Source organism: Geospiza fortis, unplaced genomic scaffold (genome assembly GCF_000277835.1).
Source record: "Geospiza fortis unplaced genomic scaffold, GeoFor_1.0 scaffold194, whole genome shotgun sequence".
NCBI classification, from domain to species: domain Eukaryota; kingdom Metazoa; phylum Chordata; class Aves; order Passeriformes; family Thraupidae; genus Geospiza; species Geospiza fortis.
The window spans coordinates 4,110,423-4,128,554 of NW_005054322.1; the positions used below are offsets into that span (position 1 = coordinate 4,110,423).

An 18,132-nucleotide genomic window follows, 5' to 3' on the forward strand; every position below is an offset into this window, starting at 1 on the left:
ATTTCTTTGTGTTTATTTGAATTCAGATGTTTTCCCAGGATTATCCTGGCTTGGAACAGGGTAGCTCAAAGTTGGAATTCTTTTTATTTTCTTATTATATTATAATTATTGTTATTGTTATCATTATTGTTGTTATTATTTTCATTTTTACTTCGTATATGAGTTACACAAACACTTGGGGGAGGAGGGAGCATTGTAATGTGGCTGATAGAGGAAAGATTTTGCAAGCAGCAGTTTATTGCTCAGGATGCCTGTGGGGACTACATGGTTATGCAAACTAGTGCCCTAAAGGGGAACATCTTGTCATTCCTTCAGTATTACACGAACAGCAGATAGAGCAGAAAGCCTCCTTAACAACAACTTACAAAGCATCTTTATATTTTTTTCATTCCCACCCTGGCTATTCTGCCAGCCATGTTGTGGTAAGAGCTGTTTTGTTCTGATGGAACAACATAGGAAAGGATATATTTTGCTGCTCTTACTACCTTTGATCTTTTGTTGGTTCTTTGGGTTCACTACATTGCATATACTAAGGTAAAACAGAATCTGACTTTTCTGAGTTGACTTCCTCACTCTGCTGTTGTTGCATGGAGGTTGCCCGAGAATGAATATTTTTCTGTCTGCAACCTGGGAAGTGGCTCACTGTTTATTATTTGGTATCTCAGGAGATTTTGTTACATTTTTCTCTTAAGTCTGCTGATTTAGTCAGTGATGATGGCATTAAAACTACAAGTTCTACTAAACCTCAACTTGAATAGACTTGTTTTAAATTTTACCAAATAAGCTAAGTTTCTAAACACTTGTGCTAAAGTGTGTACAGCCTTTTCTGGTGGATGCAGTGATTGTATTGGCTGAGCCTGAAGTATCTGCTCTCTTACCTGCTTGGGAACAGTGTGTTGAAGGTCCCTCTCTGATGCCTTGCAGGACCCTGAGGATGCTGTGCCTGTTGGACAGAGAAGGGCTTGGTGCTGGTGCATGTGCTTTGGATTGGCCTTTATGCTGGCTGGTGTGTTTCTGGGTGGTGCCTATCTGTACAAATATTTTGCATTCCAGGTAAGTCACATACTCATGATGAGAGGGCTGTTTTTCTCTGTGGGAAGAGGAGCAACAGACTGTTCTTTCTGTGTTAACATTTAGAAGAGGAGGAACAGACTAAACCAAAGGAAGTAAACTATTTTTTCTTTCCAAAACTTCATGTTTTCTAAAAGCTCGAGTTTTACCTTCTCTGAAGTTACCTATCAGCAGAGGAGGGCAGAAGTGAAGCTGGCAAATAGAAGAGAGCAACAGTTTTGAAAACCTCACTTTGCAGAGAAAAGATTGTATCTAAATAGGACTTGGGTTTAGGAGCCCCAGTGGTGTCCCAGATTTTTATCTACTCTCTTTTCTCTTTTGCAGTGCCAAATACTGGAGGTGGATTAACCCCTTGAAAGCCTCCTTGTTTGATCCCAGGTTTCCTAACACATGAGGCACTGCTAATGTACAGGAAGGGAGCTGCTTGTGAAAGCACTGTGGTGACTCTCCCCTTCCCTAGCCTCCATGTGGATAAGAAATATGAGCCCTGCAGGGGACTTGGGAAAAGCACAGTCGCTGTGGTTTAAACATGCCCTGTCAAGTCTAATCCACATTGACAAGATTAGACCTCTAACAAAATGTATTTTCAGTCTTTTAACAAATAGCACTGCTGCAAGAGGAGCTCTGTGAAGGCAGCAGTGCCAGGGCAATGGAGCATTTACCTGAAACATGGGAGATCTGAGTTAAATACTGTCTCTCTTGGGGGGAGTTGTCACTGGACAGTGCTGGATGTGCTAGGCTGTTACCCAAGTGGTGGGAGCACACGCTCCCTGCTTCAGAAACTGCTGGGGTTGCAAGATCACAGAGCCAGAAAGGGAGAGGGTGAGCAAAACATGAATCTCTCTAGCCCACTGGTTAGAGCACCTAATTATAAGGTAAAAAATCACATTCTTGTCCCTGATAGCAGGACTGTTGCTTTTCCCCCATTTTAGTAGCTGCTAATGTGGAAAGCCAAGTCATTAAACTTGAGAAATTCTAGCTGAACTTGCAGTTTGTAGCCTATTTGGCTATCACATTAACCAAATTTACAGGGGATAAGTAGTGTTGCAAACGGTGATGCTTAAACAGCACTGCTTATCCGGGTGGGTGGATTAACGAGGAGCTGAAGGCCAGCTGCATTTCTAATGCACATTTCACCCGTGCTTAGCACTGGATGCTCCACCTTTCACCTGCCAGCGAGATGAAACTGAAAGTGTCATTTAATTAAACCTGTGCTGCTTGTTTATGAGTCAGATCTGTGTTAAGGGAAACATTCAGGAATTGAGCTGACATTGCAGTGAAGACACGTTTTCAGTGTAAAATTTTAAAGTGATGGCATGTGCATATGCAGAGTTCTGTATTTCTAAAACTATTTGGTGTGTAAATTTGGTACATGACTTCCTCTGACTCAGAACTGTATTTTACACTTAACTTAGGTAGCCTGCCACCTGTTCTGTGGCAGAAGGACACAAATTAGTTATTCCAATTTCTCTTTTTACCTTTTTGTCTCTTAAAACTGTTCAAAAATTATTTTAGAAACTGACTTTCAAGACTCTTGAAGTCTTGTAAAAACTTCACAGAGTAATTGAGTTTGGTTGGAAAGTCTCGATGTCATCTAGTCCAACACTGCTGCAAGCAGGACCAAATTTAGAGTCGGACTTGCTTTTTTAAGGTGATTTGGATGACCAGTTTTAATGGTTTTATTTGTAATTTTGACTTTTAATAATTTAACAGTTAGATTTAGCTGTTGAGATTTAACTTAAAATTTAATAATTTTACAGTTAGATCATAATTTAATAATAATAATAATAATAATAATACACATGCATATAGATGTAGGAACTTCATTGTCTTTCCAAAAATACACAGAAGACTGGATTTTAAAAACCTCCTTTATGACATCCTGTTTTCCTTGAGTGCTCAAGCGAAGAACTCCCTCTGGGTTGAGTGTAGTTGAGGTTTTAGCCATGGTCCTGTTGTTGATAGCAACTGGCTGCTGCTTTGGTGTATGAATCAAATTAAAGGCAAAAAATTTCATTTAGTCTGACAAGTTTTTCTTCAGAAAATATTACTTTTAAACTTCTGTGTTACTGATGTTTTTGTTGCTGGGTTGTTTACTATTTTTAGCAGGGTGGCGTGTATTTCTGTGGAATAAAGTACATTGAAGATGGCTTAAGTTTACCTGAGCCTGGGGCAGAGGCTCAGACTGCTCGCTACCACACAATTGAGCAAAATATTCAGATCCTGGAGGAGGAAGATGTTGAATTTATCAGTGTGCCAGTCCCTGAATTTGCTGATAGCGATCCTGCTGATATCGTCCACGACTTCCACCGGGTAAGAAATATGTCTGAAGAAGTTGATTGGAAGCATTTAAAACTTGAAAAATGTTCCCCCTCAGTCATCCTGATAAATATACTCATTTATTATGGTGGGGGAAAGCAGAGGGTTGGAGGAGGCAGCAGAAATGTTTTGATCAGCCGCAGGCTGCAAGCAGTTATTAACTGGGCATGAAGTACAGCACAATAGAGTCATCATCAGGTAGTGTGTAAACCACCTTTTACAAACACAGTTCTGTTTTTAGAAAGGGAAAAATCTTGGATCTGTGTGCTCTCCTTAATATGAGAAACGGAAGAGAATATTGTTCTTGCTCTGCTGAGTCCACTGAGCCAGAATTTGACCAACTGCTCTGGTGCCAAGAGAAATTTGGAAAGGCCTGAGGTAGCTTTGACATTGCTTGGAGGGGCTGATTGCATCTGATGTCACTGGGTGTGCTCTCCTAGAGGTGCTCTCCTAGCATGGCTCAAACCCCCAAAGCATCAGCAGAAGGAGCAGGACCATGGAAAACAGTTCATTTTCCAGATGCCACAGGAAGCCAAAGTTTAATTTCTTTGTGCATCACAGGCTACTATGATTCCTAGAGACACTGAACTAAGGTTTCAAAGCCATCTTCCTTTTTTGGAGAAATAACCTTGATTGATAGGAATCATGGTAATAAATTTCTGTTAAGGCAGTTGACAGGCCTACAGCTCTCAGTGTTAAGAGCAGCTGCAGAACAATTAGAAGCCTTTCTTTTCTGTATCAGCATGGTTGGAGCTGTCTGATGGCAATGAAATGTTGTACAGCTGGTTTTCAGGAAGCTAAATCTCTGTGAACATTTGAAGACTTCGCTGAACAGCTTTTTTTAAGCTAAGCTGACAAAGAGTAGGGAAGTGTCCTATTTTTTTATGCAAACTTCGGAGTTTAAAGTGCTCTCTATCAAATATTCATAGCCAGATTTGGAGGAAAACATTGCTTGCTCAATCTATGTAATTCAAATAGTATTTCAGAATATATTTAGGGACCTTCTGTTAAGAGTTAGAATAAAGACTCTAAAGAGGGAAAACTAGAAAATGAAAAAAGAAAGCAGCATCTAAGAAGCAAGGGAGAACAATATAATATTAAAAATTTACTTTTGGATGTAATAAGTTGAAGGCTTTGCTCTAAAGGTCAGTGCAAGGGTCATTTGCCATAGATACAGCACTTGCTCCATGTAATGAGATTAGCTGCACTGATGATTGCTGTCCTGGCGTTATTTTGACTGCTGGGCTCCTGGTGCTCAGTATTTTATATACATACACAGCCTCAGAGCTTTCAGCAGCTAGAGATAACATCTTCTTTAGCAAGAACAGGTGCAGTAAAACACAGCTCAGTGAACAGAGCTGCAGGATTCATCAGGGTAATTCCCTGAGCTTTTTATCAAATAATGGCAAATACTGCAGTTCAGGTACTGTATAAAGATAATAATTCAACTATGAATAATCATTAACCTTGCAAGTCAGTCATATTTTTGAACCTAAAACTACTTTTGTTGCATTGTCTATAGAATTTTTTTCTTTCTGTGTTTTGTTCTTACAGCAGCATTTCCTTTTTAGACTATTATTACAAAATATAAAAGCATGAAGATTAGAGCCAGGTTTTTGTCCTGTTGTTTCACAATGAAGGCACCAAGCATAAATGAACACTGTTCTTGTTTCCATAACAGCTCAGGTACACCTTTGTAGTTTCCTTGCATGGTGCATTTGAGCTCCTCATCACCTGCTGCCTTGCCCAAATCCCTGTCAAAAATATAAACTCTCATCAAGGCTGCCCTTTGGTTGTGCTTTTACTTGCCCTTAGATTGGAGTTTGTTGGACAGACTTTACAGTGAACAAAAGAATAATTTGAAGAACAGCACAAGGAAATAGCAGTTCAGCAACATCTGTTTGTCACTTTTCTGATCTTCTTGGTTTTTTGATTAAAATAAATGTTTTCTCAATAGAGACTCACTGCCTATCTTGACCTTAGCCTGGATAAGTGCTATGTGATTCCTCTGAACACTTCAGTTGTTATGCCACCAAAAAATTTCCTGGAGCTGCTCATCAATATCAAGGTATGATTAAATCATAAGTAATTTGTTCTTAAGACAGGAACAAGTAGAAGTTTTTTGGTTTTTTTCCCTTCTGCAGAACTCTGACATTCACAAAAGGCACGTGATCACTAGAGGTCTTTGCAAAGAGAAGAAAGTCTGTAACCTACTTAGACAATGATCTACAATCATGAAGGAATCATTAATTCAGAGGAAGGCAAAAAAATCTGATTTTCTTTAGTGCTATAAATTTGGCTGACAAAACCATGTAAATGTGGTGTAGCTGGACTCTTTGATAGTAGACTGTGTTTTTTAATTTGTAATCCATTGTGACTGAAGTTTCTGTAAAGCATGTGTGCACTGGACTGAGACTGGTTAGCTGAGAGGCATGGAGTAGATAAGACTGGGAAATGCTTTTTACAGGGGCATTGTGTAAAGCCTGGGGTTGGCCCCCGCTTCGATCCAGTGGCTTGAGGGTGATGCACACGAGATGTGTTGGGTCTGCTGTGCACTGCACATAATGTATGCTTTCAATTGCTGATTTAGATAGTATTTACCTTGGGTTCTGGCCTTCTGGTTTCTTCACAGAACAGCAAAATAGTCCAGTGGGGAAGAGAGGTGATGAAATGTGGCTAAGATTTGGGGAGAATGTTTTAATATTTTACTGGGCTTTTGTAACTTTAGAACAGTTACATCATATTTGCGTTTGCATCTTTCAAAAAAGGCTTTGGAATTAGGACTCCAGGAAACATTTTAGCCATTTCTGAGTGGTTTGTATGTATAAATAAATTTCATGTGAAAATTTACCACAAGTAGGTCCTTTTCTGCTTTTTTGCTTCCTATTTTGAGACTGGCTATTTAACCACATTTTCATTTCCTATATATAAGGATGATGTGGTGTCTGTAAAACTCAGTGACCCCATTTTTTTAAACTTTGTCTGTGCTGTTTTCTTTCCATTTTTAGATCACACAAATTCCACTATTAAAATCTGTTAATTTCCTAGTTTGTCATTAGTACAGAATCAAATATGCTTGGTTTACAAGTAAGAGGATAACCAGGCATCACACATTTAACTGAAAACCCGTGCAAAAGCAAACAGTTTTGATCATTGTCCCCAACAGTGGGTGCCCTAATTTTATGAGACATCTGCTTAATTCTCATTGTATTAACAAATGCTGTGGGCATTTGATGTCACAGAAAATCAGGCTAAATGTTTGTAACTGGAATTTGGAAAACTATGCTGCAGATACATAAAGTGAGTAAATACTGACCTGCAGTCACACTGGTTACACCAGCAAAAAAATGTTTGAAATGAATGGGTTCGTTTCCTTAAAATGAGCTCTGAATACATGCAGAGGGCATTTTATGTACATAGTGGAGTTCTGGGCTGTTCTGATGTTTAAGAAACACCATAATTATAGCGTAAAGCTCCATATTTCTTTCTATATATTGATACAGTTTGCTTCAGTGTGCAGACATGAAAAGTCTCCTTTGTTTCTAGGGGAAACAAAGCTGAAACCCAGATATATTTGCTCATCCACCTCGTTCCTGCTGCTGAGCCAACTGGCTAATTTTAACTGTACACAGTGCACAGGATGTCTCAAAAATGATGATATTTGTGGCTATGCTGGATCCCAGTGCTGGGTAATTGCTCCTGCAGCAGCTGGGCAGAGGAGATTCCTGCACTGAGTTTCCTCTCCTCCTGTCCCACCCAGGGAGAACTGAGAAGGCTGGCTCCAGGGTGGGCTGGGAGGTCCTGTGGTTTGGAGGGCATGAGCCCAGGAGTGCCCTTGGGGGCTGCTCCCCAAGTTCTCAGCACTGCTGCCCACCCTGCCAGTGCCCTGCACTGCTGCTGTGCTCTGGCACTCCCTCAGGGCTCCTTCCTGAGATTTGAGAGACCAGGAGTTAAGATGCAGTGATTTGCAGAGATTTAATTACAAAATAATGAGCGGGATAATTTGGGAGAGTGATGTTTGCTAAGCTGTTACTTAGAGAAAAAAACCACAATATATATTGAAGAAAATATTCATAGTTTATTTATTCATGCAAAATTTAAAGTGAATTTTATGCAGTCCTTTCTTTCTTTACTGGGAATAATAGCATTTAATCAGCTTCTCAACATGTCACTGGAGCTGAAAAGATGATCTTGTTTCACAGCGGAAATTTCAAATTGTTTATTGTCACTAAAAAATACAGAGATCTTTCACAACAGAATCTGAATTTGTTTTCACAATAGCTGATCGTTTTATTTTTAAAAGCCAGGACCACCCTCTTTACACTGCTATAAATTAGAACCACTCTTAACAAGATTTCTTAGTATTTTTAAAAATGGATGATTATTTAATAGCAGTGGTAGAAAACTGGCTGGCAGCTAAGTCTGTGCATCTTCAGCCATGTACACTGGGGTGTGCACAGCGCCAGATTCCTCCATCATTTCGTCTGTGGCAGAATAATACTGGAGGATATAGGGAGGGCTTGGAAAGCCTTTGTATGTCATCGTGGCTCTCCCCTTTTTCAGTGTATTGCCTTGAAACACCTGATGTCCCCCTTTGGCTTTGCCGTAATAACTTACATAACTTACAAGTCACCATTATGACTTACAGGGATAGATGGTCTCGTCTTGGCTTTGGTTTGAGAGCAGTGACCCATACTGTGAATAAGTTTAAGGCTTCCCGACTCCATGGACTGCAGCTGGACTGTACTGCAGCTGCCCTGCTTCATTAGCAGGAGTATCTCCATGTGGATCATGGTTCTGCCAGCTCCTGCTTGGGAGTTCTTCCCATTGAAGTATAGTGGATTGTTACTAATTAAGTGAAAACTTTGGATGATAATTTCAGAACTGGCCTGTGACAGTGGGTACACCTAGAAAAAAAATGTTGAAGGCTGATGTTACTGTAGCAGGACAGCAGTGGGTGTTATCATCAATGGAAGTTCTGTGACCTTTTTGCATGTAATTGTTACATGTTTCTGTACTGTGGTGAAGTTTGCACATTTAGAATGAAAGTCAATGGATAATACATATTTTAAAATAATTTGAAGATATGTTGAAGAAAAACACTGCAAAGTGTTTCTTGTGTACTCAGACCACGAAGAGATGGTTTTTGACAGAGCTGTTACATTTTTGTTTAACAGGCTGGAACATACTTGCCTCAGTCCTATTTGATTCATGAGCAGATGATTGTTACTGATCGCATTGAAAACGTGGATCAGCTGGGATTCTTTATTTACCGCCTCTGCCGTGGCAAGGAAACCTACAAGCTACAGCGCAAGGAAGCCATGAAAGGTAAACCCTCCTCCCGCGGTCTGGTGTGCTGGCAAAAGCTTCAGTGACACCTGAGTGTGTTCAGAGAAGGCTCTAATGAAAGCAAGGCTTGCTTATTGCACTAACTGTCTCTGTGGGCCTCAGTGTGTCTGGTATTTTCTTGTGTAGGTGTGCAAATGTGTCATGTCATGGTGCAAAAGTGCTCGAGGTCCCAGTGACCTAGGAGTGCCAAAATGTCTCTGTGTGTGCATGGGTGTGTTTTCTGGAGCTCAGGCTTTCATTGATGCTGTTCTTCAATCTTGAGCCCTAAACCACCCACCCCACCCCAAACCAAAGAAAAATCTTTCATACAGGAGAAGCTTTAGCCTTGTAGTCCATGTACAGAATTGCAGCTTCTTTTTGTCATTTAAGCCGTCTTCCTATTTGTGTCAGTGAAATGTCAATAAGAGCTTGTCTTCACAGGAAAATTATAGTGCTTGGTACTTTTTTATGGAAAAACGGCTGAAAAACATTATTTGGAAAAGTCTTGAAGAGCTGTTAAATACTGCCTTACAATTTGCATTCAGATGTTACTTGGATTTGCTTTTTGGTGGTTTGGTTTTTTTGCTTTTTGGTTGTTTGATTTCTTCTTGTTGTGTAATCTGCATGTGGTGTGCAAGTGCACACCAAATCAGTTTAATTGCTTCTGTCATACTGTGAGACCTGACTGCTTGGGAAAGCAAAGAGAAGAAATACAATTTATAAAAGCAATTTAGATTGATGTTTGAAAATGAAAAGGTTTTAATAGCAAAATCCAACTAAAAATTCAGTATGTTTATCCTGTAGTAATAAACGTCCCCACAAGGATTTTTACAGATGCACAGAGAGGGAGATTGGGAACTGATCTGAGTTAAAAACTAGCCAGTGGGGGGTTTTGGCAGGTTGGTTTTCATTAAACCAGTACTGGAATTTGGTTCACCACACTTTCAGGATCATTCCCTGCTAATTGATTTCCACATCTGAATGTGTGCCTGTGTGTGTTTTGTTGGAGTGGAGGGTTGGAGAGGGGTAGTTCTGATTTCTGGTGACATCTTATCATAGCAAATGTAAAACTTCTGCCTCTCATGTACCTCTGTCCTTCTTCTCTTGACACTCTGTTGTTCTTTCCCAATACAACAGGAATTCAGAAGCGTGAAGCCATCAACTGCCGAAAGATTCGACACTTTGAGAACAAGTTTGCTATGGAAACACTCATCTGTGAACAGTAATGAGGAATAGTACTGTTACAGGAGATTTAAAAAGTACAGTAGGACCCCACCCTTTGTATTGTGTGCAGTGATTATTTTTTAAAATCTTCTTTTATGTAAGTAGTGGACAGGGCTTTCTTGCTGAACACACCTTCCATACTTCTCATCTCATGATACATGTAAAATCAATGCATTTTAGTTTTCTCCTTATTTTCAGGTGTGGTGTTCTTCTTATATTTGAATAGGAATTGTATAAAGACTTAGTTGCTAGTGCATTTCATGTGAATCTCGAGTACTAGGAAGAAGAAGAAATCTTTGAAATATTCACCAGTTTTTAAATAAGTAAAATTGAAAAAAATTATTAATGTACAAATGGACTGCAAGAGCTACTTCTAACTGTAATATTACTTGCTATATAGTTTGTTACAGCATATAGACAAACCAGTATTTGACTCTCCTAACCAAGTGCAATTTGTTTTGTTCTTAAAATATTGTCATATTTACCTTTTTGAGATTGATTTCAGACTTGATGTTTTAAAATGGCAAGTGTTTGCTGTAACAATCTTCTAGAAAATTAAGAAGTAACTTATGTTACTAACTTGTATATAATCCATATATGTGCAATGGACAATAAACCTTATAAACCTGTTTGTCTAAAAGCCTTGTGTTTTTTTCTGGATTCCAGTTTACTGCTAGATTATTCTTAAGAAGAAGGGACTACAGTTAAAATTAATGCATTTTACTTGAGGTGCTGTTTCTAAAGTTAGAATAGATGGCTGAGAAATTAAATATGAACAGAAAAACCTGCTTTTCTGTCCCTTTTCAAATAAAGGTAATACTATGCTGCTTGCTGAAACTCTAAATGGGTATTTCCACAATACACATGATCAGAGTGGAGACCCAAAGGTGATCTAACATGTTGTTAATGTCTGAAATCCCTGTCCTGCATATTTGTCAAATGATGGGCAGTATCCAACATATGCCGTGAGTCAAGCTGACCCAGCTGAGGGCCAGAAGTGTTCACTACCTGCAGGACTTTGCCGTTCCCTTTGTTCCCCATCGTGGTGCTCCTGCCAGCCTGTGCCACTGAGCTTTGCCAGGTAATCTGGGGCTCACTCAAATATCACCAATACCATTCTGTATCGTGCCATTTACACTTAAAACTGCTATTCTTAAAGCAAGATTGATTTTATTTTTTTTGTAATGCAATTTGGATCCTTGTAATGCCAGCTGTTCTAGGGGAGAGTGCATAAGAGCATGTATAAGATGAATAAGATGTACTTGCTCTTTTGAAGCTGTGTGCAAGAAAAAATACAGGACAGAAAAAAAAGGGAGCAACAGAAAAAACAAGGCTGGAAAATCTCTCCCTAGATGCCCCTGAGAGCTTCCATGACATGGGAACTGACTTGTCTTCTGGCCAAATTTTGAGCATTGATTCATCAGAAAAGTAGGAATGTTTACAGAATAATTTCATGTTTGGAAAAAACCCCAAAACACTGTTTTAATCTGTTTTTAAATAATATACACCATATGTGTCCAAATAATTTGTCTTAGGTTAATTCAGTCAAGAGACTTTGTACTAATCTTATTTTTCATCTTTTAAAGGCTCTTTTCTTAATACAGTGGGAGGATGCTTTAGTGTTTTTGGAGCTATTATACAATTGTAAACATGCTATGATCCAGCTTCCTCCTATTGTGAATGTTTGGACTGAGATAAAATAATTTGTTTTAAAGGAAGTTTCCTAAATACACAATACTTTTTTTTTCTTCATCTGCATGTGGCTTAATTTACGGATTGGTCCTGGTGTAAGTAAAATGAAAAGTACAACTGCTGTGTTCCAAAGCTGGACTTCTTAAATCCATGTTTGATGGTGCATGGCAATCATGAACATCAAATAAGGTCTCACATGCATACAGGCTAGATGTTAATGTATAAATCATATTTACACTGCTGCTCAGTATATGTGCAAGCAAGCTGGAAAACCTGCTGGGAAAACTTTAGCTACAGACATTCAGGATGTTGCAATTGTGTGCTCGCAACAAAGGTCAAGTATATGTCAGCACAAGGTTGCTGGTGCATTCTTTGGAGCCCTGTATGACGCAAGATTTACGCTGAAGTACTTTTAAGGATGTTTCCTACCTTTTCAGGAGCATTCTGTTCTTATTTTCCTCAAGTTAAACATGAAACTTGTTAATCTGTAAGCAAGCTTCGTCAGGTCTTTAACTTGTTTTCAAAACAAAACTGAGTAGCCAAACTTGGTGATCTGTAGTGTGCCCTTTAATGGAGACACCAGCAAATGAGGCTGCTGAAGGGGTGGTGGAGCAGGGGGAGGAAAAGGTTTGTTCGTGCACACAGGAGGTTTCTATGATCATGCTGTATGCCTGTCTCTAACAGCTTTTGAACCTCTTGGAAGGAAATTTACTTCGATCAGCAGTGTAAAAATAAGTGTGAGGAAAGAGGGAGAAACTCATGTGCACTGAGGAAAAGCTCCCAGCCTTATTAAATGCCAAACAGTTTGTGTAGGAAGACAAAACACCCGGAGTGCAGCAAAGCTGAGTTGGAACTTGTGCCCTCTTAGACCAAGTCAATGAAACATGGGACACAAATCCATGGAAAGAAATAGCTCTTGGAGATGCTTGGGTTTTTTCCTTCTTAAATAATAAAAGTATAATAAATATAAGTATAGTAATAGTTAAGAGTCTAATAAACAAAGATGGCTGTGCCGCACTGAAAAAAACACATATCCAGCCCAGCGAATTCCAGAAAAGGGTTAGTGAAAAATGACCTCAATGGACAATTATCTTTGGAAATAGTTTTAAAACTCCTCATAAAAAACAAAATCAATCCTAATGCTGAGACATACTTTATTAATGAAGCAGCAAAATCAGTATCCTGTGCCACCATGTTCAGTTGGTGGAGGGGGCTGTGTTGCTCCCACATGGGTCCCAAAGAGCCTCTGATGTTCAGCTGGTCTTTGCATGAGTAAAGTTGTTGTGACCAGTCAATGTGATCGATGTAATCTGGGCTTGCAAAGCACAATAAAAGCTCCGAGGCCTCTCTCCTCCTGCTAAAGTGTTGCAGTAGAGGCACAGGGCAAGTTTTGGCATGAAGAAAATCCTTTGGGCCTGCAAGATTGAAAATGCAAGAGTTTGGTTACCTGATGCCTGTCAAGGTGCCTATGTGTGTTTGTTCATATGGGTTGGGTGGGAGGATGGAGATCTGACACATCAGTGTTAGCAAAACTTGTGGTTTAGAGACATCAGCAGAGCTGCACTCTCACTGACACTGCTTGTTCCAGTGGTAGAAGGAGATTTTATTGCTACGGAGGAAGCAACACAGAAGAGCCTACAGTGCTGTTGTCACACCAGGAGTTTTTCTGGAATGCTATACACAAATGTTTTCACCTAATTAGGGTATTTCACTGCCATGGATTAGAAAAGGATGTCTTTCTCTTAGACCCACTCATAGCAAAAAGAAATAAACAAGGTCACTGGTTGGTTTAGTTCAGAGAAATGCCTACACTCACTCACTGCAGGCTATGGTTGCTAATTTTCAGTTGGTTTTCAGGTTATTGGTTAAGATTAATTTGATTCCCAAGAGTTACTTCCAGGAGAGTGTGTTCTGCTTCTTGTGGGCTTAGGAAATCTTAGAAGTGAAGGCATGGGAAACAACCTTGCTGGGGAGATGGCCAGCAGCAGGACAGGGTGCTGCCCGTGCCAGAGCGCATTTTGTCATGTGGTGAGAGGAAGCAGAATTTGGGACTGAGGTCAGGAAGGGAGGGATTGCAGCAGGGTCCTTAATGTGGCTGTGTAATTGCAACAAGAGGGCTGTGGTTTGCTTGCTGATCTTTGTTTCATTAGCAGCTGGTAGTATCAGCTGAAATGAACTGCAGAGGGGATGCAGGATGCCCTCCCTGCACCCTCCTGGGGCACAGTGTACCCAGGGTTTGAAGTGCTTTGCCTGCCAAGGACACAGGGTGGTACCTGTGTGACAAAGCACAGGGTGTGATGCAGCTGTACATGCAAGGGCACGATGTACACTGATAGGCAGGAACCTTTGGAGGCAAGGAAAGCCATAACAGGAATGATCATTTTTGGCTGATGTAATTGCACTGTCACTAGGGCTTAATCTGATAAATTGCATTAGTCAGGGATTTCATTTTTCAGTGCCCTGGTTCTCAGCACTACTGCAAATCTGTTAAAACAGACACAGCTCTGACAGCCATTCTCACAGAGAACAAGAAATGTGGAAGGTCTGTACAAGTAGTTATGATTCTTCTATGAACAAATACAACAGAGTAAAAAGAGAAAAAAGGGACACTCAAGTCTAAAAGCTTGATCAATGCAAAACCTCTCTGATGTCCAAGAAAAATAGCTGGAAGTATCTGTGAAGGGTTGAGGTTTTGCACATAGGCATCATTTACATATAGCCATTTCCCCATCCAGTAGCAGTGGTGTCCTTTCAGATCCCACTGGCAGTTTGGTCAAATGCTTTATTGATAGAGATTCCTGCCTTAAACTCATCATTGCAGCCCTGGGAGTCCAGCAGTGCCCTGAGAAGAGCAAGCCATCGATGTGTGTAACTGTGGAGTGAAAAATATTCTTTTTATTAATACTGTCAATGTATACAGAGAGGATTTGAATTGTTAGAAGTTAACATCTGACAGATACCTCTCATCTTAAAGAGAAACAGGTAGATGTTTGTTATGGTCCCTATGGACTTTACATCACTGCAGAAATATTAACTTACAGAAATGGTTTTTATTCTTCACATCTCAAGCTGTGGATTTGTGTAGGAAACAATGGCATAGGGGCCAGGCTCACCACCACCAAGAGGCACAAGCAGTCAGTTTCACCCCATCACCTCAGTAACCCTTTCCAGCTTCCAAGGCAGAGCTGATGCCAAGGCAATCACAGCTTTACCCGGGGAGGTGATGCTGGGGAGTGCAAAAGGCCTGCTCAAGCCATGGCCTGAGTGCCCCTGAGGCTCTCCTCCAGTGAGACTGTCACTTGGGTCTGCGGGCTGCACCAGGTGCTTCTCCAGCAAGGCTCTTCTTAAGGCCTGGGGCCTGTAGGCAGCAGCTGGTGAAAAGTTGGCCTGCAGGTCTGTCACCTCCTTGCTCCTGTTAGCACTCGTGCTGGGGCTGGAGAGGGACAGCTGGGCTCCAGGTGACACTGATGGCAGAGGGCTGGGGGCTGCTACACAGTGCGAGGAATGTGAATGCACAGAAAAGGCTGGCCAGGAAAGGCTCTGTCCCCTCCCTGGTTAATTCTGCCTGTTACATGCAGGAAAATGGGTGTGATACATGCAGACATGTTCATGATCCTTGAGTTTTACAGTCTATGGGATTTATTCAAGTAGAAATTCTGCCAATATTTAGTATTTGGACTAATATCCAGAAGCTCTCAATTTAGTGGGTTTTTAAATGCATATGTTTTGGTCATGCAGCTTCAGAAAACTGAATTTACTATAATTGAAATAATGGCTTTAATTCCCACTGGCAATTACCATGAAACTACAGCAATACTTTTACGTGAAAAGATTAGGATAATAAAATTACTGAAGGTTGTGTAGCAGCTGGAAACAATGAGTAAGGACTGCCTGGCTGGACAATGTTTCACGTATGTCCATGAACTATACTCTAAAAGAAGTTGTAGCAAGATGTTTGAAATTAAGATTTTGTCAGGTCAGATGCAAAAATTATCATGAATACTTTATTTGACATTGCAATGTTTGCTTCTTTTGTTTTTCCCCAGTAGGAGCTGATTTTTTTCTTTCCTTTGTAATTTTATTGAAAAGTCTAAAGACTTCGTTTAGAAGATGTTTTAGAATACATTAAAACATTCAAATTAGTACATCTTAAAAGGAGAAGGGGAAAAAGGTGCAGCAACTTAAATATGGTTTTACCCAAGGATGTGCCTTTCTTTGGAAGTACATACATCTGTTAACTCTTCTTACTACAGTTTAGATGTACTTACTATATCCAAGGCTTTCAGATGGATTATTAAAGGTTATTGTTGCTTCATTCATCTGCTGCTCCCTTTGTCTTCCTCCAAAGCTCCAGCTGTAACTTGAAGAACTCTGAAACTACATTTTGGTCTTACCTATTTATGGAGGGGAGTCCTAAGGGCCTTGTTTGATTAAAAAAAAAGCATAAAATTTAACTTGTGAAGGTGCTCAGTGCACCAACAATTAAAAAAGACCATAGTATTTACACTGAGGCTGGTTTGTGAACTTTTTAAAAGGAGCAATGCACTGAGGGCCATGAGACAAATTCTTTGCCTGCCATCTGGACGGTGCAGGGCCTGGCTGTAACAGCAAGTTAAAGCAGCTGTGAGGGAAGTGACCCAGGAGGGTGTGTTTGTTTCCTTCTTGCTGACGGCTGGCACAGTCTCCACTGGCTGGGACCAAGTCTTCTGAGATGCTTTAGTCTCATTTTAAATTCTTTTGTGCTCTTAAAGCCAGTTGTGAGGAGAAGGCAATGGACTCAGCTGTGGTTTAGGGTTCAGCTTACTTTTCCAAGATGGTCTGTCTGTGGTTCAATGGTTGATGACAGACAGTCCTACCCCAAACCTTCCACAGCACCTGGTACCATCTGAATACAAGAAGTATTTAAATGTGCATAGAAGTGTGGTAAAGTTACTGCCATGGTTTTACTAGAATCATAATCAGGAATGTCCAGATCCCACTACAGTCTACAACTCAAACATTTAAATTGGAGTTTATGTACTTTGATTTGTTCTGTATTCACTTTTCTGTATTTGGTTTAATTCTAATTATAAAGCAGAAAGCCAGACACTGTTCTCCCATTTTAAGTAAATGAATATAAAGAACAGGCCTGAACAAATTACTAGAATGTATGAATGTAAAAATACTAGGGAATGTTAATTGTGTAACATATTAATGCTCATGCTGATTTTTATTTGGGTTTTTCTTTAACTGCTCACTAAAAGCAGTTGCTTTACAGGTGAATGACAGATATGTGCAGGTAGTAAAAATCCTTACATACAAATACTTTTCCTTTTCTAACAAGTTTTCATCATGTACGTCTGAAAATAAATGTGCTTGTTTGCAGCAGAGATTGGCCTTCTAAATGTGAGTATGCAACTGCAGACAACAAAGCGGATTATTAAGATCTTTGAATCAGAGTACTGGCAATTTGAATGTCATTGACTTAAAATCCAGGAGATTCTCACAGCCTGAACTTCTTGCATTAAATGTAATCTTACCGTACAGTGTTAAAAATAATATTTCAGTTAGGACTTGCATGAGTGTCAGATTGAGAGGTCACTGAATCACTGAATCATTTAGGTTGGAGAAGACCTCTGAGTTCATCGAGTCCAGCCTTTGACTGGTCACCCACCACCCTGTCAACAAGACCATGGCACCAAATGCCATCATGCCTAGCTGTTTCTTGAACACCTCCTGGATGATGACGCCACTGCTGCCCACGGGGTGGTCCATTCCAATGTTTAACAACCCTTTCCGTGATGAAATTCCTCTTGATGTCCAACCTAAACCTCCTCTGGTGCAGTCTGAGGCCACGTCTTCTTGTCCTGTCACTTGTTACCCGGGGGAAGACACCAACTCTCACCTCACGACAGCCTTTGCTCAGGCAGTTGCAGAGAGCAGGAAGTCTCCCAAGCCTCCCTTTCCCAGGTCAAACACCCCCAGCTCCCTCAGCCGCTCCTCACAGGACTTGTGCTCCAGATCCTTCCCCAGCTCCCTGCCGTTCTCTGAACTTTCTTATGAGGAACCAGACACAGCTAAGATGCAACTCCAGCAATGCTGAGTATGAGGGCACAATCCCTGCCCTGCTCCTGCTGGCCACACTATTGCTGATCCAGGCCAGGATGCCATTGGCCTTCTTGGCCCACTGGGCACACTGAGGCTCACGTTCAGCGGCTGTCACCAGCACCCCCAGGTCCTTTTTCCTTGGGCCACCTTTCAGCCACTCTGCCCCCAGCCTGTAGCTGTTTTGGCCAAAGTGTAGGACCCGGCACTTGGTCTGGCTGAACCAGCAGATCCTAAAGGATCTGCAAATCCTGCCCTGCTCTGCACCTGTACAGTCATTCTGTACAGTTATTCTAATACACAGATCCGCGTTCCTTCCCATCTCACGGAAAAGATGTTACCCGCTGAGCACCTGAAGCGCCAGACACGGCGGCGCCGCGGGGCCCGGGCGGCTCCGTGACGTGAGGCCGGGTC

The 18,132-nt window shown here is 40.8% G+C and overlaps 1 protein-coding gene across 1 annotated transcript; it reads left to right on the plus strand.

Moving 5' to 3' along the window:
• The first annotated feature begins 902 nt into the window (after positions 1-902).
• On the plus strand, positions 903-10,582 carry ITM2B (integral membrane protein 2B). The gene is made up of 5 exons (XM_014306915.2): positions 903-1,053; positions 3,178-3,384; positions 5,348-5,458; positions 8,568-8,718; positions 9,856-10,582. Exons 1-5 carry the CDS (start codon positions 976-978, stop codon positions 9,942-9,944), a joined length of 636 nt encoding a protein of 211 aa, XP_014162390.1. The 5' UTR covers positions 903-975; the 3' UTR covers positions 9,945-10,582.
• Positions 10,583-18,132: the final 7,550 nt, after the last annotated feature.